General features: G+C 44.8%; 1 protein-coding gene across 14 annotated transcripts in view; it reads left to right on the top strand.

Annotated features, from left to right (window-relative positions):
- Positions 1 to 4,943: 4,943 nt before the first annotated feature.
- The window catches only part of AAK1 (AP2 associated kinase 1), a 94,107-nt gene continuing 77,918 nt past the window's right edge, over positions 4,944 to 21,132 (top strand). For 3 of the 14 annotated variants that reach the window (XM_077306176.1, XM_077306177.1, XM_077306174.1), the window contains exons 1-2: positions 4,944 to 5,472; positions 5,706 to 6,107. In XM_077306176.1, the coding sequence (XP_077162291.1) occupies positions 5,945 to 6,107 (163 nt within the window). In that variant the 5' untranslated portion in view covers positions 4,944 to 5,472; positions 5,706 to 5,944. The remainder of the gene's footprint in view (positions 5,473 to 5,705; positions 6,108 to 21,132) is intronic. The other 11 variants (XM_077306182.1, XM_077306181.1, XM_077306183.1 and 8 more) reach the window with 9 other exon arrangements.

Raw genomic sequence — 21,132 nt, 5'->3', positions numbered from 1 at the left:
GTCGATGTTGATTTTCAGAAAGCTTTTGATAAGGTTCCTCATCAAAGGCTCCGAAGTAAACTCAGCAGTCATGGGAGAAGAGGACAAATTGTCTTGTGGATTAAAAACTGGTTAATTAACAGGAAACAGAGTGAGTATAAATGGGCAGTTTTCACTGTGGAAAGTGGTAAGTATTGGGATACTGCAGGGCTCAATTCTAGGTCTAGTGCTTTATAACTTGTTCATGAATTATTTGGAGTGAAATAGCTGACTTTGCAGATGATACTAAATTGTTCAGTTGTTTTATTGTTTGATTACAATAAAAAAGGCAACTGCTATGCTGGGGATTATTAGGAAGGGGATTGAAAACAGATCAGCCAGTACCACAAGGCCCCTGTATAAATCTATAGTGTAGCCTTACTTGGAATACTGTGTTCAGTTCTGGTCCCTGAACCTCAAAGATGGAAAAGGGCAACTAAACGGAAGAGAGCAAGTAAAATGATTACAAAGACAGAACATCTTCCAAATGAAGAAAGGTTCAAGACCTTAAGGCTTTTTAGCCTGGAGAAGAGACAACTGTGGGGTGATATGATAGGGCTTTACAAAATTATGCATAGTATAGAGAAGGTAGAGAAAGAAGTATTTTACTCCCTTTCTCCCAGTACAAGAACTCAAGGACACTCAATGAAATTAATGAGCAGCAGACTTGGAACAGATAAAAGGAAGTACTTTCTCACTCAAACAGTAATTAACATGTGGAATGGTGGAAATGCAGGAAATTGTGGCTGCTCCAAGCATAGACAGTTACAGATGGGGAATCAAAAATCATATGGAGCAGAGGTTCAACAGTGGCTATTAGCCACAAGATATTGATGGAATGCTATGTTTGGAGTAGTGATGCAGTGTATTCTAGGTGCGTGGGGGGGGGGGGAGCAGCAGTGGGAGGGATTTTGGAGTTCTGGCTTTGCTGGTTGGCCTCCTGATGGCTCCTGGTTTTTGGCCACTGCATGACGAGTGTTGTACTGGATGGGCCATTGGTCTTTTATATTCTTATGTAATAGTCCTAATTAGTTTTCTGTTTCTGATGTACTTTTAAAACAATTGCTGAAATAATTCAGACAATCTATTCCTTAACTTTGTGAACATATCTGTTTGACAAACAACTGCAAATATTCTGTTATTCGTTCTCCTCCTTTGGCATGGCTTCCATTTTTTAAAGGGAGATCTGCATGCCTTTTACAGGTATACTTTCTACCTCAACTTCAGTTGTCATGGATTTAAATAACTTCAAAGCATCCCAGAGAGATTTGGCTCTCTTAACTGTCCCTTTCAACTTCATTCTAACTAATCCTCTCGTTTTCTGAGTAGTTTCCTCTTTGAAAATCAAATGTGACCACATTAGATTTTCTGGGCATCTTTCCACTTACTGATGTTGAGTTTAATAGCATACGGGTCACTGTTCCTAGCTGGCATGACAACTTTTACATCTTGCATTGGGGTCATGGGCACCTTGTAGATTAAGTCCACCAGAGTCACCTCCTCTCTAGGTCACTTTATTTATTTTGATTTCTATATTTATTTATTTGTTTAGATTTCTATACCGCTCATTTCTTTGCAGCTCTGGGCGGTTTCTCGATGCTTTCATATGTGATCCTAAGGAAAGTTATACCCTTCCAAATCCATCAAAGTCAGTAGGCTTTAGAAGAGAATGCTTCTGCTAAGATCTATTCTAAGTCACAGTCATTTATTATATCTAGAAAAATTGTCACTTTGTCCTGACCCCAATTGCATTTACTCTGGCATAATGATGGTACTTGAAGTCATGTATTACTACATTTTCTGTTTTGGCTGCCTCTTTGTCCACAGTTGTAAATCACATAAGCCAAACAACAGCCTCAATGATATTATCCTCACCTCCTCCTTGGGTCTGACTTCAGCAGCTGTCTAAATTTGTGGGGTCCTAATTAAAATTGGGACTGTGACACGTGAGGAGACATTCTTCCTCTAAGAAACAACCCAAGGGAACTGCTATTTGCCCCAGTGGGGAAGAAGAAGAGTTGGTTTTTATATGCTGATTTTTCTCTACCAGAAGGAGTCTCAAAGCGACTTACAATCACCTTCCCTTACCTCTCCCCACAACAGATACCCTGTGAGGTAGGTGAGGCTGAGAGAGCCCTGATATTACTGAAGAAGAAGAAGAGTTGGTTCTTATAGGCTACTTTTCTCGACCAGGAGTCTCAAAGCATAGGGCTGAGAGAGTCCTAATATTACTGGTTGGTCAGAACAGATCTATAAGTGCCATGGCGAGCCCATGGGCACCTAGCTGGTTGCATGTGGGGGAATGCGGAATCAAATCCAGCTCGCCAGATTAAAAATCCGCACTCTTAACCATTACACCAAGTTAGGAAATGAACATGGAGCCCATTGTTGAATGTAAGTTACCCTGATGGGGCAAATTGCTGTTTCCCCATGACCATCTCAGATTGGGGAAATGGTAAAAGGTGAAAATCCTGCCTCCCCATAGGTTACAGTCGCAGTCCAAATTAGGTTCCCACACATCTGGGAAATTAATTCCGAGCAAGGAACAGCAGGTGCAGATGATCAGAAGTCCTTGTGGGGAACATGAGGCTAGCATGTTTAGTTACACCCTTACAGATGTAAGGTTGGCTTTTATACCCTTCTTTTCAGTACCCAAAGGAGTCTCAGAGTGGCCTACAATAGCTTTCCCTTACTCTCCCCACAATAGATAATCTGTGAGGTAGGGGGGGCTGAGACCTGTGGCTAGGCCAACATCATCCATCTGGCTACAAGTGGAGTAGGAGTTGGGAATTAAACCTAGTTCTCCAGATTAGGGGCCACTGCTCTTAACCACTACACTACACTGAATTTCATTGGACTTCTTACTGAATATGCACTGGATGGCAGCCTGTGTGTAGACTGAAAAAGCAATCCTAATAAGTCTATTCAGGATCCTACTCAGCTCTATTCAGTAGGGCTTACTCTTAGGAAAGTGTTCTTAGGGTGGCAGTAAAAATACCACTCTAATAGAGTTCCACACTCTGGAGTTCATTGAAGTCAATGGGTTTAGCAGGGCATAACGCTGCTTAGGATGGTACTACCAGCTAATTACACAGAGGTATATAGAGGCTCTTGCAAGTCCCTTGGACTGCAAGGTAAACAAATTGGTCAGTCTTAGAGGAGATCAGCCCTGACTGCTTTTTAGAAGGCCAAATCCTGAAGATGAAACTCAAATACTTAGGCCAACTCATGAGAAGGAAGGAGAGGAGAGGAGCCTAATGCTGGGAGCGATTGAGGAACCCTGGAGAGGAGCCTAATGCTGGGAGCGATTGAGGGCAAAAGAAGAAGGGGACGACAGAGAATGAGGTGGCTGGATTAAGTCATTGAAGCAGTCGGTACGAATTTAAATGGACTCCGGGGAATGGTAGAGGACAGAAAGGCCTGGAGGATCATTGTCCATGGGGTTGCGATGGGTCGGACACGACTTCGCACCTATCAACAACAATATAGAGGCTTGAAGAATCATCATATGTGGTCTGAAACAAAAGCATTTAAAGTAAAGCTAAAACATTTGTGGGTTTTAAAAGGGGAAGTATATAAAATTATTAGCAGCATATGTTTTACCTTTTCATAAGATTTCATGGAGCAATGAAATCTAATTTAGCAAGCCAGGTTTTTTTTTTCCTGTCGCAAAATTGTGTTCAGATGTACTCTTGATGCAATCTAGTTATACTTTTCTTGCCCCATTGACTTCAGTGGTTTTAGAAGGATGTAACTTTGTTTAGGACTGCAGTTTTTTGAGCACCAGATGCTCAAACAAGGAGGGAAAGATGGTTTTATAGTGGCCTGTGAACTTCCTGGACCCACTTGTCCAACCTGGCTTGGGAATTTATATCAACTCCACCTGAATAATTTCACCTCCTTTTATATGGATGCTCATATCTGCCATGTCTAAATTACTCAGTATTGGAGTGAGGAATGTTTTGACTGTCAGAAAGATGAGGGTGGTGCTGGAGCCAGACTGACTATTTAATTTAATCTAGATAGGCAGGTTTTACCATTCTCTTTCTCTTTCCCATGAAGAGCAAACTCAGACCTCCCTGTGTAAACTACAGTCCCAGGATTACATCAAGGGGGGGGGGAATTCCTCGTTTTTAAAATGAATCAACATCAAGAGCTGTTCTTTTTATAACCTGTTTTTCACTACTAGAGGGACTCTCAAGGGGCTTACAAATACCTTTTTCTCTCCCCACAACAGCCACCCTTTGAGGTAGGTGGGGCTTGGAGAGCCCTGTGCGAAAACATCCCTAAGAAGAGAATAGTGACTAGACCAAGGTCACTCAGTTGGCAGCACATACGGGTAGGGACTCAAACCGGACTCCCCAGATTACAGTCCGCCGCTCTTAACCCCTGTGCCATTAACTTGCTTAATTCAATAAAGCAGGAAGGGGGGGAGAGGCGAGATGTCAATAGGAAGTGCACAACTTGAGCAGTAGCAGGTCGTGAAGCGTTGCTAGTATAAGTTCCTAAACCAATATCCAAGGAAGTAATTAAATTTATTAAAATTGACATGTGCATAACAACGGCAGCAGCAAGAGTTCGGAATATTAGATCCCTTTCTCAACTACGCCTTTTTTAAAAACTCAAGAAGCCCCTCCCTCTCAGCGATCTAGGCGCTCTACAAGACAAAAATAAAGCCTGTCCCTAATCCGCGACTCACAGCCTTCCCTCCGCCCAAACCTTCCTGGGCCCTGTAGTCCTGGGATGGGGCGAGCGCGCGGACTGGGAGAGACCGCGGAGCATGGGACGGGACTACGATTCCCAGAACACACTGCGCCCGGTGCGTCTGTGGTAAACGCAAGAAGAAGAAGAAAGTGACACAAAACCCATTCTTTGCTGGCCGGGGGATACACGACCCCCCCCGCCCACCTTTTCGGGGACGGCCCCCACCCACTTGCCCGGGGAAAGCGGCGGAGGGGAGAGGAAGGCCCTACCTCCCCCTCTTCCTCCCTCCCCCCCGCCCGCCCTGGAAGCTGGGACTTCCTGTGACAGTTCATTTCCTGGTTGGATGGGGCGGGCGGCGGCGGCGGCGGCGGCTGGGCAGGGGATGGTCTCGCTCCCGCCCGCTCTCCTCCTCCTCCCCTCCTCGCCCGCTCTCCCCCCCGGCCCTGGGAGCTCGTCGCCGGAGTGGCCATGGTCCCTGGCCGCGATGTTGCAGGGCCGGCGCTGCAGCCGCGATGGTAGGCGGGCGGCCGGGCCGGGCAGCTAGCGGGCGACTCGCGGGCTCTCTTCGGGGATATTTTTCTCTCCCGCCCGCCCGCGCCCAGCAGATGCTCCACGAGCCCCTTGGCCAGCCCGCTCTGCCTCTCCGCGCGAAGGGACCTTCAGGGCAGCAGGAGCAACGAGACGCGGCACGGTACGGCCGCCCGCTTCTCCGCCGCCCGCTTTTCTAATTTGACATTTTTGGAGGGGAAGGTGAGGAGGACGGGGGGTTGGCTTGGGTGGTTTTGGGGGGGGGGGGTCTTTTTTTTTTTTTTTTTTTTGCAGTAAGATGAGATTCTTCCCCCACACACACCGAAGAGCTTGTGGTGTGTCTATCTTCCAAAGGTGATGTTGTGACACGATGACGGCGGCATTGGGGCGTCGTTGAAGTAAATTATGGAAGCTTGTTGTTTTATCTCTCTCTCTCTCTCTCTCTTTTTCTGTAGGCGTGAATAATTCCCAAGCTCTGCTCTGCCTTCCAGGACGGGAAGAAGCGTTTGACCTTTAAGGAAAAAAGCAAGCTATTGCTGCAAAGGGATTATTATTTTGGGGGCTTGATTCAAGACTTGAAGAATTGTATAGTGTGTGTATATCTATAGCTTCTATACATACATATATATATATATATATTTGAAGTGACACACAACTTGCTAAGCTGATACTATAAGCAACACACTTCGGAGCAATGAAGAAGTTCTTTGACTCTCGGCGAGAGCAGGGGGGATCTGGAGCTGGTTCTGGTACCATTGGGGGAAGCAGCAGCAGCACTGGACCAGGCAGTGGATATATAGGCCGGGTTTTCAATATCGGAAGGCATCAGGTGACAGTTGATGAGGTTCTAGCTGAAGGTAAGATGATGCTTTTGCTCCGCCCTTCCTTCACGCCCTTTAATGCTTGCTCAGTTTAGTGAATGAGCTTCTTTACCCCTGCTCAGATGTGCCTCCCCCTCTCTATTTCATTGTCTTTGGAAGAATGTGATGCCACAAAACACCATGTCACTTTGCTCATTGAAATGCTGGATCATAGCAACAATAGATGGCCTACGGTGCTGCTGTGTCCCTGTCTTTCATTGACACCCCACCACCACCTTAAGTTATCATGTTGAGAAATAATCAGGCTAGAAACTTAAAGAAGAAACTGCTGCTCAGGCTAACTGCATCTCTCAGCACCTAAGTTGGAACACTTGGGGGAAATTTTTTTTTGTACAGCAATGAAATTATGTAACAAGCTAGGCTGCATTGGTGCAAGTATTAATAAGGAGAGGCAGTTCATTTTTTTCTAGCTCCCCCTCTGTATTTTGAGTACTCTAAGTAAGGTGGTCATTGTAGATACAGGAGTAAATTTCTTTTTATTGATAGTGCCTCTTACATAGCAAATGCAGAACACATTCCTGGAATGTGTGTGTTTGGAGTATGGTGCTCTGAGATTTGGGTTACATTTTAAAAATTAAAAAAACAGTTACATTATGATTCTAAAGGGCCCTGTAATCTAGACACTTAAAGTTTGCAGTACAGGATGCCAATGGCCCTTTATTTTATGCTGGTTTGGTGCAGTCTAGGCACGTGGAATCTTAAAATGCTACCTAATGTCTAAGTTGATCTTCCCTTTTCTCTCTTCCCACCACTTCAAATGGCTTTTAAAATATATGTAACCTTATCCTTGACCTTCAAATTCATGCTATTCTTTAGGCCTGTTCATGACTGAGGAGTTTGCAGCCACATCTATCTGAAGAATAGAAAAGGAAGAGTTTAGTGTTAATAACGTGGCAGACCAAAATATCCAGATAGAGGGAATCTGTTTTGCAAAATTGGATTCAGGATTCATGCTTTGTGTTTTTTATCCTTGTCTAAAGGTAATGCTATGAAACTGCCGACTTCACTATGCCAATTTTTGCACAGAGGATTTTTGGAAAAGATGTCCCTGGATGCTTGAATAGCCAGGCTGGTTCTGACCCAGGGTAACCAAAATGTTTGGTCATGGTGAATTGCCGCAGGCATTACACAGAGTACAGAGACAGTGGGCAGGAGGCCAGCTCCTATCTCTATCCAAAACAACAAAATGAATAAAAATGATAATCTCCTGTTGTGTGAGGCGCTACTTGAGGTGAACAGTTATTAGGTGTTTAGCTTCTCTTATGCCAACAAGGCCCTATCAAGGCAGTGATCCTGGGACTAAGCTACAACTAGGCTGATAGTCCTGCCTTCCTCTTGCTGTCTACATGAAATGTGCTGCAGGAAAGAGAAGACTTCCTTTGAAGATGATTTAAGTAACTTGCCAGCAGATTCTCTTGATGATGATGCAGGCTGGGAAGGCACTCCTGCTAGTACTGAGACATGCTGCTCCTAGAGAAGTCATTCTTCTTACCCTTAATGGTACAGTCTGTGCTTTGTTCCCTGGGATTCTCCTGGTCACAGAGTGGTGTTGCCAGGGAGGAATTATGAATATCAGGATCATGCATGGAAGAGCATGATCTAGAGCAGTGGTTCTCAACCTTCCTAATGCCGCAACCCTTTAATACAGTTCATGTTGTGGTGACCTCCAACCATCAAATTATGCAAGTGTTCTTTCACGGAAATTAAACCGAAACTGACCAATGGCATGAAGATCCACTGTTCATGATTGTATATAAATTGGGTTTTCCCCCCACTGTTTCTCAGTTCAGTTCTGCCTCTTGTCTTGTTGTTTTCCGCTGCTCCAGACAGACGAACGCTCTATCTCGATCTATCCCGCAAGGCTGTTGTGTGGATGGTCCCCCCCCCCGGCCAAGCTGCTTGCCCTGCCACGACCCCTGTGAAAGGGTCATTCGACCCCCCAATGGGGTCCCAACCCCCAGATTGAGAACCACTGATCTAGAGCCATCTCTGTTTCCTTTGGAAGGGCAAGTGGTTGGCAGAAAGGTCCACCTGTGGTTTCAGCATTGTCTGGGGGTCTGCAGAAGCCATTGCAGAGGGAATGAATTAAAGGAAGAAAACAAATGGAGTCCCCTGATCCAAGATTGTCCCAGAACAGTAGTGATGTAACAAGTCTCCAGCAAAGCCATGGTTCCTTACCTTGATTGGTATAAGAGTTTCACTCAATATAATGTTAGTTGTGACACAGTCATTCTGGTATTTGGACACTGCGATGCATATTTTACAGGGCAGTTTACCCTTTTAACTCCACTGACTTCATTTGGTTTAAAGGGTGTAACTCTGTTTAGGATTGCACCATTATTGGCTCTTGCTGGGTCATCCTTATGCCTCCAATCTTATGACTCGAAGTGATTAAAAAGAGGGCAGGAGATGAAAAACAGTGATGGAAAGAGGAGTTTGGTGCCTTTCCATTGTAATAAAAGGTGAAGGGGTATTTTTAAAAAGGCTTTCAAGTGCCAAGCGATTGTTAGATGAGTGACAACGATATAATTGCCTCTTGAGAGTCTGTATTCTATTGAAATTGGGTCCATGGGTTCAAACTCATGATCAGCTGTGAGCATCCTGTATAACCTAGAGCAGGTATGACACTCTGTGTCTTGGGGCCTTATCTATAATAGGCTTCTGCCGACTGGTCCATAAAGAACCAGGTAGTTACAAAGGAAACTCACATACAAAATGTCTAACTTAATACTCTAGTTTTGTTGCAAACATTCCCATATATTTATTTTATTTATTTATAGTTTTGCTTTCTTACTGAGACTCAAGGTGTATTATACAGTGTAAGTCAATTCAGTCAATAGGATGAAACATCTAATAAGTAGTGTAATAGGAGTAGGATTAGAGATATCAAATGACAAAGCATAATGCATTAGATGTGATATGTTAAACAGAAAATGGTGTTACGTTAAGTATAAAACAATGCAGTGAGAGTGGGACAATACATATGGCTCATTATTTCAGTCATCCTGACAGCAACCCATCAGGTAGGGTGAGATTCGAAGTGGAGACTTCAAAACTTGCAATCAGTTAACACCGCCTGGATCCAATCAGAAACATAACTTTGTGCCTAAGCTTGCCTTTATGAAAGAGTATTGCTTCAAAACTAGCTCAGGCTTTGGGCCTGTAAGAGAATGCTCCGTGGGTATGCTCTGAGATTCTGTTTTGTGTACCTTATTGGCATGCTAACTTGTTCATGTCAGACGGGTTAGTCAGGAAAGTGCTTTCCACAGATCATAAGCTGGTGGTGGGCCATGGGGTGAGGGAGGAGGTTGCCGGGGCGCCAGCTGTGGTGGGAGACCTCTTGGAATGCCCAACCACTACCTGCTGGCACCTGCAATGCACTGGTGTGCTGATGGAACTTCCCGCAAAAAATGAAAGTGATGTCATGACTATGGGAATGCTTTGAGATTTACAAAACACTACAGTTTAACCACATAATATCTGCAAATACTAGCGCTCCCCCCCTTCACATTGTGACTACGGTTGTCCTCCTGGCAACTGGTGGGTGGGGACTTACTGGATGGTGGGGGGATTCATTGGAGTTGACATCATGGTTGGACACATGGGGAGTGACGTGAGTATCAACATACTGATGTTGGGGCACTGCTACTGTCCCTGCATTTGGTGCCATTTCTCCCTCTGTTGTTCAGTTGAGGGTGGTGGGAAGCACTTTCTGGGGTTGATAGATTCTGTATCCTCAGCTGGGGCCTGGCAGCCCTGATCACGCCATCACTTCCAGGTTATGCTGGAAGTGACATCAGCATGCCTGTCCCTGCCCTCCCCAGTGCTCCCACGATTCGCAGGCTATAACCTAGCAACCTGTCAGTAAGGAATGGGGATGCTGGCTTGCTTCTGGGAACTGCAGTCAGGGTGAATGAGATGCCAAAAGAATGGACAGAGGCTATGAATAAGGTCAGTCCTGTAGAACAAGATGTTGCTGCAGTGGGTCTGAAGGTTTATTGGCCTTTGGTACTAGAAGGAAAGAAAAATGGGTTTGTTGTGGTAAATAGTGCCAGGTCACATGGCACATGAATGCACTTTTGCATCATACCAGAAGTATGTGTTAAAGTAATTCTGTGAAATGTCAGTCTATTACAACTGGCATTATCTTGTTTGCAATCTGTGGCCGCTACTGTTTCCCTGTTTTCTCTTTATCTGTAGTGGAAGGTTTGAAACTATACTTAAGACAGATACTGACTTAAAGGTCTCAGATGTATTACTTTAGATTGCAGCTTGGGCAATGTTCTATTGTAGGTCTGGCTGAGACTTGCCCATAGTCATTCAGGGAGCTGCATGGCAAAATAGGAAATCTGCACTTGTTCTCCCAAGTGCTGGTCCTATTCTAGAGCCGTTGCGCAATAGTGGTTCATGTTTTCTCCATTGCTCTCTTGAATTCTATGGGAAGAAATGCTCCATCTGGAGAGGCTCCATTTGCAATAACTGTGCCCCTGATGGCTGGCAGCTTTGAATGGATAAATTAGTGCCACAAAATTATCGATGACTTGCTTTTGCAGAGATCAATCTGTGAAGTCTCATTCACGTTGAAGGCAACTGCCAGTTACTGATGAATGGCAACGTTAGCTAATGTTAGAAGGTTTGGAAGGGGGGAAGTTGCTGTTCTCCATTGGGTTTTTTTATCCTCTTCAGGTGTTCCAGATGGCAGAGTTCTGGTTTTGAGTGTCTGTATGTATCTGATGGTGTGATCACTGGACAGGTTAGGGATTCTTCCTTTGCGGGCAAATGGTTTGCCTAACTCCTTACTTAGAGCTGTTCTTAGACTTGTTGTTGAAGGTTGCTGGCATTCAGGAACTTTAAGCAAACTTCAGCATGCATGTTGATGTGCAGGGCCAAGAGCAATGTCTGCCATGACTGCTATGTGGCCATTACACAACATTGGCACTTTGCTCATGCAGTGGGACTTGGTTCTGGTCTTCTGTAAGGATGGAGTTAAATTTATTTAGTTATTTTTAATGATTTAGTGAAGGATGTTTCTTTGGTCCATGTGTCATGGACTCACAGTTATCTAGTAAGACTGTTGCATTTGTCTCTCAGGCTCCCAGGGATGGCCAGGGTGGGGAACATCTGCAGAAATTACCGACCTGCCTAAGCTCATAATTCTGACTGATTTGTTGATAACTTTCTGGTAGTCTCCATCTGGCATCCCTGTTAAAAGCCTTGGTTGGAACTTGAATGAACCACGAAAGTGATAGTCATTTCTAAGTGCCTTTATCTGTCTCACAGCACCCACTAAACTCCAAGTTTTATTGAGGTGTGGCAGCGAGCTAGTGGGCAACTAGAATGCAAGTATTGAAAAACTCAGAACTATTGTGATTAAATGTAGCCTAGAGGTCCCTCAGCAGCAAGTATGGTGGTGAAGCTGGCTCTCCTCTCTACCAGTTTGCCTATACAAAGCAGTCTTTCTGAGCTATTTTGAGTGGTGAGTTCTGCCACTGATGTACACTTGGATCATTTGATAGCTTGTTGTGACACCTTCGTAAGGCACTTACTGATAAAAATCACTCAACGGACTTGAGTTCCATTAGTTCAATCTCAAAATGTTATTGGAGACATCTAATCTCAATTGCTTGGATGAATTTCAGTTATTGTTACCTGAGGACATGGGTGAGTTGCTTGGAGGAGTTTGGCCTCAGCTTTCCTTTATTTGACTTACTGCTAGCCAGGGAGGGATTGCCCAGGTGAGTCAAGGAGACAGTAAAGCCCTCTTAGCCAAAGAGAGGAATGCCAGCTGCCATGAAGGTTGTGGAACTCTTCCTGAAGAAGCCATATTTGGACCCAAGAACTTGAGCTATTGTATGGTGGTGAGTATCCTCGTTTGGAGTTGTCTTGAGCCAGTGATATCTGGTCAATGCTATTTCAGACTAGTTTATCACCTGGGTTTGGAACAGGAATTGCTTTGGTTTTCCTGGTAGATTAATTCTCCTGTGTTATGTGTTCCTTCAGATTCTCTTCATTGCTTTCAGTTTTTGAACAGTCTCTTTGGGCAGGTCAATGGAGAGAGTTTTTGATGGGTGTTACCAGTGAAGCCTTGAGTGACTTGGGATAGTTTGCACCACCTGCTTGCCCCTTGAGAGGTCCTGTTCCATTTCCTTACACTATGTAAGGTGAGACAGTCAATGACAGAACCTTCTTGGTTGTGACACCTTATATTGATTTGTACTGGTAGGGATGTGTGAGCACATACCTTCATGCAGGATTTTTGTGTTCTTGGTTTTGTTACCAACACTGCTACCTGCTGATTACCAAACTCTTCTATTACAGCTTTTAAAGCTGTTACTGTAGACTTTATTCTAGTATTAAGTCCATGTGATGTGGCACAATAAAATCAGAGTCCAGTAGCACTTTTAAGACCAACAAAGATTTAATCAAGGCGTGAGCTTTCGGGTGCAAGCAGCCTTCGTCAGACTATGATCATGTAAGAAGATCATAGTCTGACGAAGGGTGCTTGCACCCGAAAGCTCACGCCTTGATTAAATCTTTGTTGGTCTTAAAGGTGCTACTGGACTCTGATTTTATTGTGCTACTTCAGACCAACACGGCTACTCATTTGAATCTCTCCATGTGATGTGGGTCATTGTTGTTTTTTGATCTGTCGTAAACCACCTTGAGAACCATTTTGGTTGAAAGATGCAAGATAGAAGGATGTTAAATGCATGTGTGAACCAGCCCTTTGTTGCTGCAGTGTTCAGTGATGACTCATGCATGTGTGGGTCTGCAGTGGCCAACTTACACCAGAGAAAGAACTTTCACATTATCTAATGTCACCTCAAATTCAGCGCTTGAGTCCATTTGCAAGTGATCAAGAGATATATGTGTAAATGAGGACCTTGTATCTAAGCAACTCTTTCCACCTCCTCCCAGTTTTGAAGAAATTTGGGTCACGACAGAAATGACGTGGGATCAGAGGGCCCCAGAAAGGCTAATGGGAAAAGTTCCAGTGCTGAAATCAAGCGCACACTTTGCATGTATGAATGAGATCCCAGGTTCACTGTATAAAGGGTCTCGTGTCTGAGCTGAGAGAAGAGTCTGATTCTGCTTGGCTTTATAGTTTACTAAAATGCTTTATATGCAAACAAACCCCAGAAGATCTTGGGTAGCCGGGCAGGAGAGGCTTGTCATGGTGCTGCTAACAGTCAGCATAGACAATGCTAAGCAAGATTAACCTGTGGTCTGATTTGGCACGAGGCAGCCTCAAGGTAATTCTGGGAGAGGGTATTGTAAGCATGAATGGAAGGTCAAGAACCAGATGAGCTCAAGGCAGGCACAGCTCATCCGATGCATAGGCAAGTGGTGGGGAGAAGAGTTGCCCAGCTTCCTAGAAGCCTGACCATGCATTTCTAGCTCATGTATATCTGTGATGCAGGAAACAAAGTGGAAATTAGGAAGTATTTATTTGGAAAACAAATACTGTAGCATGCAAAATAAAGTAAATATTTGGATAGAAACTGACTCCTACCATCCCAGTAGGCATTGTACTTCCAGCATGGTTGCTTATCAAGTTAAACTGCACAATGCTGAGAACACTGAACACTAATGCATCATCATCATCAGACACATTGTATCATATGAATTGTTGCTGAAATCATTCACAATTAAGTGTATCCTTTAAAACGTTATATTTGTCTATCGTATCCATAGGATTTGTCATTATCTAATGCGGTAGATGATTTTATATTCCTTTCGCGCTACATCTTTTGAGTGAGTACAACTATGTCTAAAATAGACTTTCATTCATCCCTTCCCCCCCCCCCAAAAAAAAGATGGTTTGTAGAAGGGTTTTTAGTACTTCCTAAACAATTCCATATAGAATAAACTGGGGAGTGAGTGGGGGAAGAATCCCTTTCCCCCTGAATATTTCCACTTCCCTTCAGGCTTTCACATTGTTTAACAACCTACCCTGCAGATTGAATTGATGGGCCAAATTACGTGAAAGAAAGATCTGTGCCTTTTGAGTAGGCTTGTGTTTCATCATACACACAGTGGAGGTGGGATGGGTATGCAGTTTAAAATACAGAAGGAGTGGGTGGACAGCAGATGCTCTGTATCCAGAAAATTCTAGGTATAAAGATCTCAAGTGGCAGGTATATAAAGGAACCTGGGCAGCTGGGGTGGAAAAACTAAAGTTCCTTTAGACTAAAGAGCTTCTTTTCTGTTTTGAGATGCAGCCCTGGCGGCTAGTTCAAATGGCTGATTGAGGGCTAACAGTCTGAAACTTAATGCAGCGTAGATGGCGATGTTGTGGATTAGGGGTAAGAATAGGGTTACAGCTTGTTCTGGATGGAAGGAGCTATGCTTCCTTTGTAAGGCTAGCCTTGTGTTTCAAGGATGCTCTATGGATCCCTGGACAAAAAGGTGATGGAAATTACTGGAAGGGCCTTCTTCCTGCCAACTGAAACTGGTTCTCCAGCTGCAGGTCTTCCTGGAAAAGTCAGACCTGACCACTGTCATGTATGCCTAAATACTATCCTGGCTGGATTAACCCAGTGCTCTGTATGTGAAGGTGCATGTGTAATGTGTAACTATGGGTAAACAATGCAGGCAGGTAGCGGAATTGTATGCTTCCTCCTCCCTCCTCTCCCAGCTGGGGTTCAAGTTCTTCCTCCTCCCACAGCAGTTAGCATTTTCAGAATTTCAGTGTTGCATCCGTATCAAAGTTAACTATATTTAAAAACTAACCACAGTTCCTCCTTACCCAAGAGCCAAAACCAGTTTCAGACCTTAGCTTAAGCTGGAAGCTCAGCAAGGTTGGCTTTGTTTAGAATTTGGCTGGGGAACCTCCAAGGAATACCAGAGTCTCAGTGCAGAGGTGGGCAATGGCAAACCACCTCTGGATGTCTCTTGCCTTGAGAACCCCACAAGGTCAACATTAATTGGCTGAAACCTGATTGCAAAATAATTTAAAAACTGCTCCAGAAAGGGGCAGGTAGAGGGAGCGTGCAAGCTCATGGTCAGATCGATTGCTTCATCAGGGACCATTTTGGATGTACTCCTTCTAAATACTTGAAAGTTTAATGATTCAGGCAGTGAGGGCAGAGCACTTTCCTGTGTGCATCTATTTCATGAGTTTTCCCCAGCTGAACTGTACTTGGGGACCTTGTGGCACGTTCCCTGTGGCTCTTCTTTGACATTTTCAGTGCACTTTCTTATGATTTCAAGGGAGAGCATTCAGATCTGTGTTTTGGATTTTATGAGTTGTGTTTACTGCACACCAGAGTACAGTGTTCACGCACTTCTGAGGGCCAAGGCAGTTTTTAAACTTTAAACTGGAGGTGTGTTTTGCTGTTAATAAACCGGAACACTTGACAGTAAGAATTGCCTGCCCTCTGAACACTTTGTTCCTTGTGTTCTGTGCTTTCTGACTGGAGGAAGCAAGCCAAAAGCAGTGCTTCATGCAATGGGCAGTTTCTCTTGGGAGTGGGTGATTCTAGGGGTGTCAATCTCCATGTGGAGCCCAGGGACCTCCTTGAATAACAAACTCCAAATGATATATCCGTCCCCTTGAGAAAATGGTTGCTTTTGGAGGATAGGTCATATGGCTTTGTACCCTGCTGAGGTCCCTGCCCTTTGTAGAACGCCATCCTCAAATCTCCAAGAGTTTCCCAACCCAGAGTTGGTAACCCTGAATGACTCTGCTGCACCTGCTGCAAGACCGAATGATGCCCAGGTAGAACTGCTCTTACAGAACTGGTATTCTCTAGGACAGGGGTAGTCAACCTATGGTCCTCCAGAAGTTCATGGACTACAATTCCCATGAGCCCCTGCCAGCAAATGCTGGCAGGGGCTCATGGGAATTGTAGCCCATGAACATCTGGAGGACCCCAGGTTGACTACCCCTGCTCTAGGAGATGCTGGCTGGAAGAAGCTGAGGGCGGAGCATTAGCTTGTGCAGGGAGGCGTCAGACAGTCTCTGTGTGGGTGAGCAGTTTGCCCTTGCAGGAGCTTGTGATAATTTTGTTAGCTTATTTCTTGCGGCACAGAGTTTAGGAAATGATTGCCCTGTTAGATCAGGTTCCTACCGTGTAGGAAATGTTTAATAGGCACTGTTTAAACAGATCAGTTCTTTGCCTCGCAGGCTTCCAGATACTGTAAGCGCCTCTTCTGCTATAGATGTACTGTGACATATACCTGGAATGAAGTAGCAGGGTTCAGGGCTATAAAACTATTTGAACTCCTTTGAGACCAGCATCCAGCTTTTAGGCCTGATAGTATCTGTGGGTACAGTCCTGTAGGCATTTCTAGCACGCAAACCCTATTTAAAAGAATGTGATCCATGCAAGAGTACTGAATGTTTTCTTCAGACACGCCTCTGCCCCACAAAGTACGTGCAGCAAAAAAGCACTGTTTTGCTCACTGTTTTGTAAAACCTGCCTTTCGGTATATGAAGACAACACATTTCTTTTATATTAATTTGTCCAAAGCACTTCCCGGCCACCACCTTTCCTCAACTTAAGCAACGCTACTCTTATTGTATCATTGCACTTGTATCATTGCAACCATTAAATATTCTGTCTCTTCTGGGAATACGTGGGGCCCAGTGTTTCTGGTTGTCTTCTAACAAACAGCATGTGTATAAAGAGGGGAGAAAAGAGCCCGCCGACAACATCTGATAGCTTCATGGTGGTGCTGCTGAGATCACATGATTGGCCAAAGTTATTAACAAGGTGTTTCACACATTACACAGCTAGAGCTCTGAATTTTGCTACCCAATGTATATTAATAGTATCCCCTGTTAGACCAGCATTCTGTTTTAGGATGTATGCTTAAAAATGTAATGAAGAAATCTTAAAGATGAGCCTTCAAAACTGCTCTTAGACCATATCAAATAAATAAACATATGGCTGATTTAAGGTTTGGAGAGCTAAAACCAACCCCAGCTGAGGAAAAAGTTAACTACTCTGAAGACTAGTTGGGGTTGAATTTCTGCTGCATGTTATGCAGTTCCCCTAGATTCCAAAGATGAACATCTCTCTTAATCACTTGTTAATGAAAGGTTACAAATTGCAGGTTGGATTGCACCCGGAGTAGAAACTGGTTCCTAGCTGTGTGACTCCAAATATTGTTGAGTTTCTGGAGGTGTGGATTGTGTTGCAGAGTTATGTTTAGTCTTTCCAGAATATTAATGAAAATGTGTGGCCTCCAAACCAGCCTTTGAAAGCTAAGAGTCTTTAAAAATGCTAGTGGGATCCACTCTTGTAACAAAAATGTCCTATCAATAAGAGCTGTTCTTAGCTGTGGCTTCCTTGATTGAATCAACCCATCTCATGTTGGGTCTCTTCTTGTTCTACTTCCTTCAACTTTTCCTAACATTATTGCCTTTTCCAGCGCCCCTTTTCTTCTCATAATGTGACCAAAGTACAGTAGCCTCAATTTAACCATTTTAGCTTCTAGGAAGATTTGTTGTGCTGGCTTTCCCCAGGGGGCTGGTTTCCTGGTTCTGAGCCCAGCATGGTACTCATGGATTCCATCCCTGGCAGTTCTAGTTTTTAAAAAGATGTCCTGAGCTAGTACTTGCTGACAAAAGATCTTGTTGTAGTCGGAGCTTGTAGAGATCTTGCTGGGTAATGGTAGTTAGCTAAATGGGTCAGTCGTCTGACCAAAGAATAAGGCAGCTTCTTATATTTAGCCTATCCTGACTGAATAGAAAGGAACTGACAAATAGCTGTCTTCTTCCTTTGGGTCATTTCATCGGTCTGCTCAAAATGGCTACCCCTCAATGGAAAGACATTTGGGTTGGTCTCATCCATTCTTTCTTCAAAACCTGTGGCTGCTTATAGGGTAACTTACTGTGTCACTAAGAGCCTCTTGTGGCGCAGAGTGGTAAGGCAGCCGTCTGAAAGCTTTGCCCATAAGGCTGGGAGTTCAATCCCAGCAGCCGGCTCAAGGTTGACTCAGCCTTCCATCCTTCCGAGGTCGGTAAAATGAGTACCCAGCTTGCTGGGGGGTAAACGGTCATGACTGGGGAAGGCACTGGCAAACCACCCCGTATTGAGTCTGCCATGAAAACGCTGGAGGGCGTCACCCCAAGGGTCAGACATGACTCGGTGCTTGCACAGGGGATACCTTTACCTTTACCTTTACTGTGTCACTATAGGGGACTGCAGATTTTTCTCCTTGCAGTTCACCCTCTGGGAGGTGATGAGATACAGTGATAAGTGGTGGCTGAAGTTTGGACTCTCGCATACAAACTGGCAGAATTATAATCACAAGCTTGTGCATTATGCAGTGTGTAGATGTAGATTCAGAATCAGCACTCATTCCTACCCTCTGCTGCTTGCATGAACCAGCCTTATACGACTAAGGTCAGCATTGTCTATCTTCCCGGCGGCAGCTCTCCAGGGATTCAGGCAGAGATCTTTCACATCACTTGTTACCCATCCTTTTAACTGGAGATCCTGGGGACAGAAGTAGAGAGCTGTTGCATGCAAAGTAGATGTTCTACCACTGAGCTGTGGCTCATACCCAATGAAAGCAGCTTGTGAAATCCTATCAGTTTTGTGGCAGAGAGTGGGATGATTCCAGATCCTGGTTATAGCACTAGAGCACTGGTTCTCAACCTTCCTAATGCCACAACCCTTTAATACAGTTCCTCATGCTGTGGTGACCCCCAACCATAAAATGATTCAAGTGTTCTTTCACAGAAAGTAAACCGAAATTGACCAATGGTGTAAAGATCCATTGTTCATGCTTGTATATAAATTGTTTTTCCCCCGGGGTTTCTCAATTCAGTTCTGTCCCACCATGCCGATCTTGCTCTTTTCCACTGCTCCAGACACACAAACGCTGTATCTCAATCTACCCCGCAAGGCTTTTGTGTGGGTGGCGCCCTCTTGGCCAAGCTGCTTGCTCTGCTGCTACCCCTGTGAAAGGGTCGTGCAGTGGTTCTCAACCGTCTTGACCCCTAGGTTGAGAACCACTGCACTAAACTATATGATTTGAACTTGGAACATGATTGTCTAAGATAAGAAACTAACCTAGTAAACTACTGAGATCCACCAAAGCTTAGAAGCCTCTAAATGCTCTAGGGCCACAAGTCCTCACCCTTTTTGATCTGTGAGCGCCTTTTGGATTCTGACAGTGTTGTGGGTATAGCCACAAAATGTCTGCCAGGGTTAACTTTCGGTCTCACAGTTAAGATCCTTGTGCTGTGGTTGCAGCTGTGGTGGCACAGCCGATGAAATCTCTGGTGTCTAGTCAAAAGCTTTGCTGGACAGAACCCCCACCCAGCCTTGCCACTATATAAAAGCACTTTGCAGGCACCAGGAAAGGTTTTGGTGGGTGCCATGGCACCCATGGGCGCCATATTGTGGACTCCTGATCTAGGCAATGTGCTTGTGCTGTGCTTTCCATTGTGATTGACAGGCCACCTTAAGCCTTTGGATTGGCCAGGTCAAGAAACATTCCATGACTGTGACCACCTTCTTTATCTTGGTCAGAAAAGCAGAGCTTCAAGTTCCTGGGCTGAAGAACCCACCACCAGGGCTGGTTCCCAGAGTGAAGCTTCCTTTAACATCATCCTGCCTAGTGTTTTCTACTTGGACCATCAACAGAAGTCTTGGGGAGAAGCCTGTCCTATGATCCTCAGACTGGAGGTGTCAGAGGCTGAACGTACTTGAGTGAGCCGTGGCCTCTTTGGTCCTGACCTTGGCATCTTTCCCCTCCCACTCACTATGATGCAGCCAGCTGGAGTCAAGTCTGCTTCCGGCTGAAGTGGAAACCCACCAGGCCAGCTGTGGGGTGTTGCAGTCCCACAGTTTTCCCAGGGACTTGAAGGCCAGGTGTTGCCAGTAGTCTGTTTGTACGGAATATTTCTGAGGGATGTGTGAAGCTGCTCCCTGGGTCACGTAGAATGACCTTCATCTTTGCCTAGGCAAGGTAGAGACCGTGGCATTGTTTTTACACACAGCTTGGGGTGTTGCATGCAGTGAGGCAGAGACCACAGTGGATTGAGACCACATTATCCTCGATTCTTTCTGCCAACCTTGTGGTTTACCCTTGATCCTAACAACATACAAAAGCTTGAAGGGGCTGTCATCTTAGCATCGTTGAGCATGTAAACAAGCCTTCTGCATTCCACCGGAGTAGCAGTCTGGAAGGACTGAGGCCTATTCATGGTTTTAAATTCCCTGATAGCGACCTCCTGTGACAGCAGAATCGAGCATTTGGTGGGATTTGAAAGCTGAAAAGGTCATTGCTGGCTCAAGGGGGCAATTTGCATATCTCTCTGTGTTTAGTGGCTTTATGCAGAAGTTTTAGGCTCTCTTCTATCAGCAATTCTGCTCACCCTCCTCCTGACTGTCGCAATAGGGATTGCTTACCACCACCTGCTTTGGGAAAGTGCTGGCAGAAGAGATTGGCAAACAAAATGGGGATTTTTGAGTGAGGCATTCCTGATTTGACTCTCCCCCTGGCCACTGACCTGCTAAATGGGGTTCGGCAGACCTCTGCTGCCTTTGCATGGAGTGGCCTACCTGATGGGGCTGCTGGTAGGGAAAAACATATGTGGGTGTGATCTGAGCATTATGTGAAACAGAATTAGGATTTGTGCTGCTTGTTCTTGGGCTTTCAGAGAGACCCTATTTGCAGTTTTTTTTTAGGCTCCTTAGCCATAACTGCCATTATTTTATTAATATTTATGAAAATTTAAATCTCTTTAATATGACACAATCTGTATTATCAAATTGACCCACTTATTGCTTTAGACTTGCAGGTTTAAGCTGAGAGTGTGTTTCCTGTTGGACTGATGAGCTACACATAGAAACGAGTTGTGAAACAGATGCCAAATATTAACAAGTGTCTAAATTTGAAAGCCCCCTCCTCCCCCCATGTTGAGCTTGACAATCATGCCAAGTGACTCCTCTCCCCTTCTGTCGGCCCTGCCTGTTCTTTCGGAATTGCATTGCCTTTTCAGGTGTCCTTCTGAGTTCAGCAAACGTACAAAACAACA

This window comes from Paroedura picta, chromosome 12 (assembly GCF_049243985.1).
Source record: "Paroedura picta isolate Pp20150507F chromosome 12, Ppicta_v3.0, whole genome shotgun sequence".
In the NCBI taxonomy this organism is placed as follows: domain Eukaryota; kingdom Metazoa; phylum Chordata; class Lepidosauria; order Squamata; family Gekkonidae; genus Paroedura; species Paroedura picta.
Note: the sequence above shows the minus strand (reverse complement) of the source record. Positions and strands in the feature narration are given on the sequence as shown.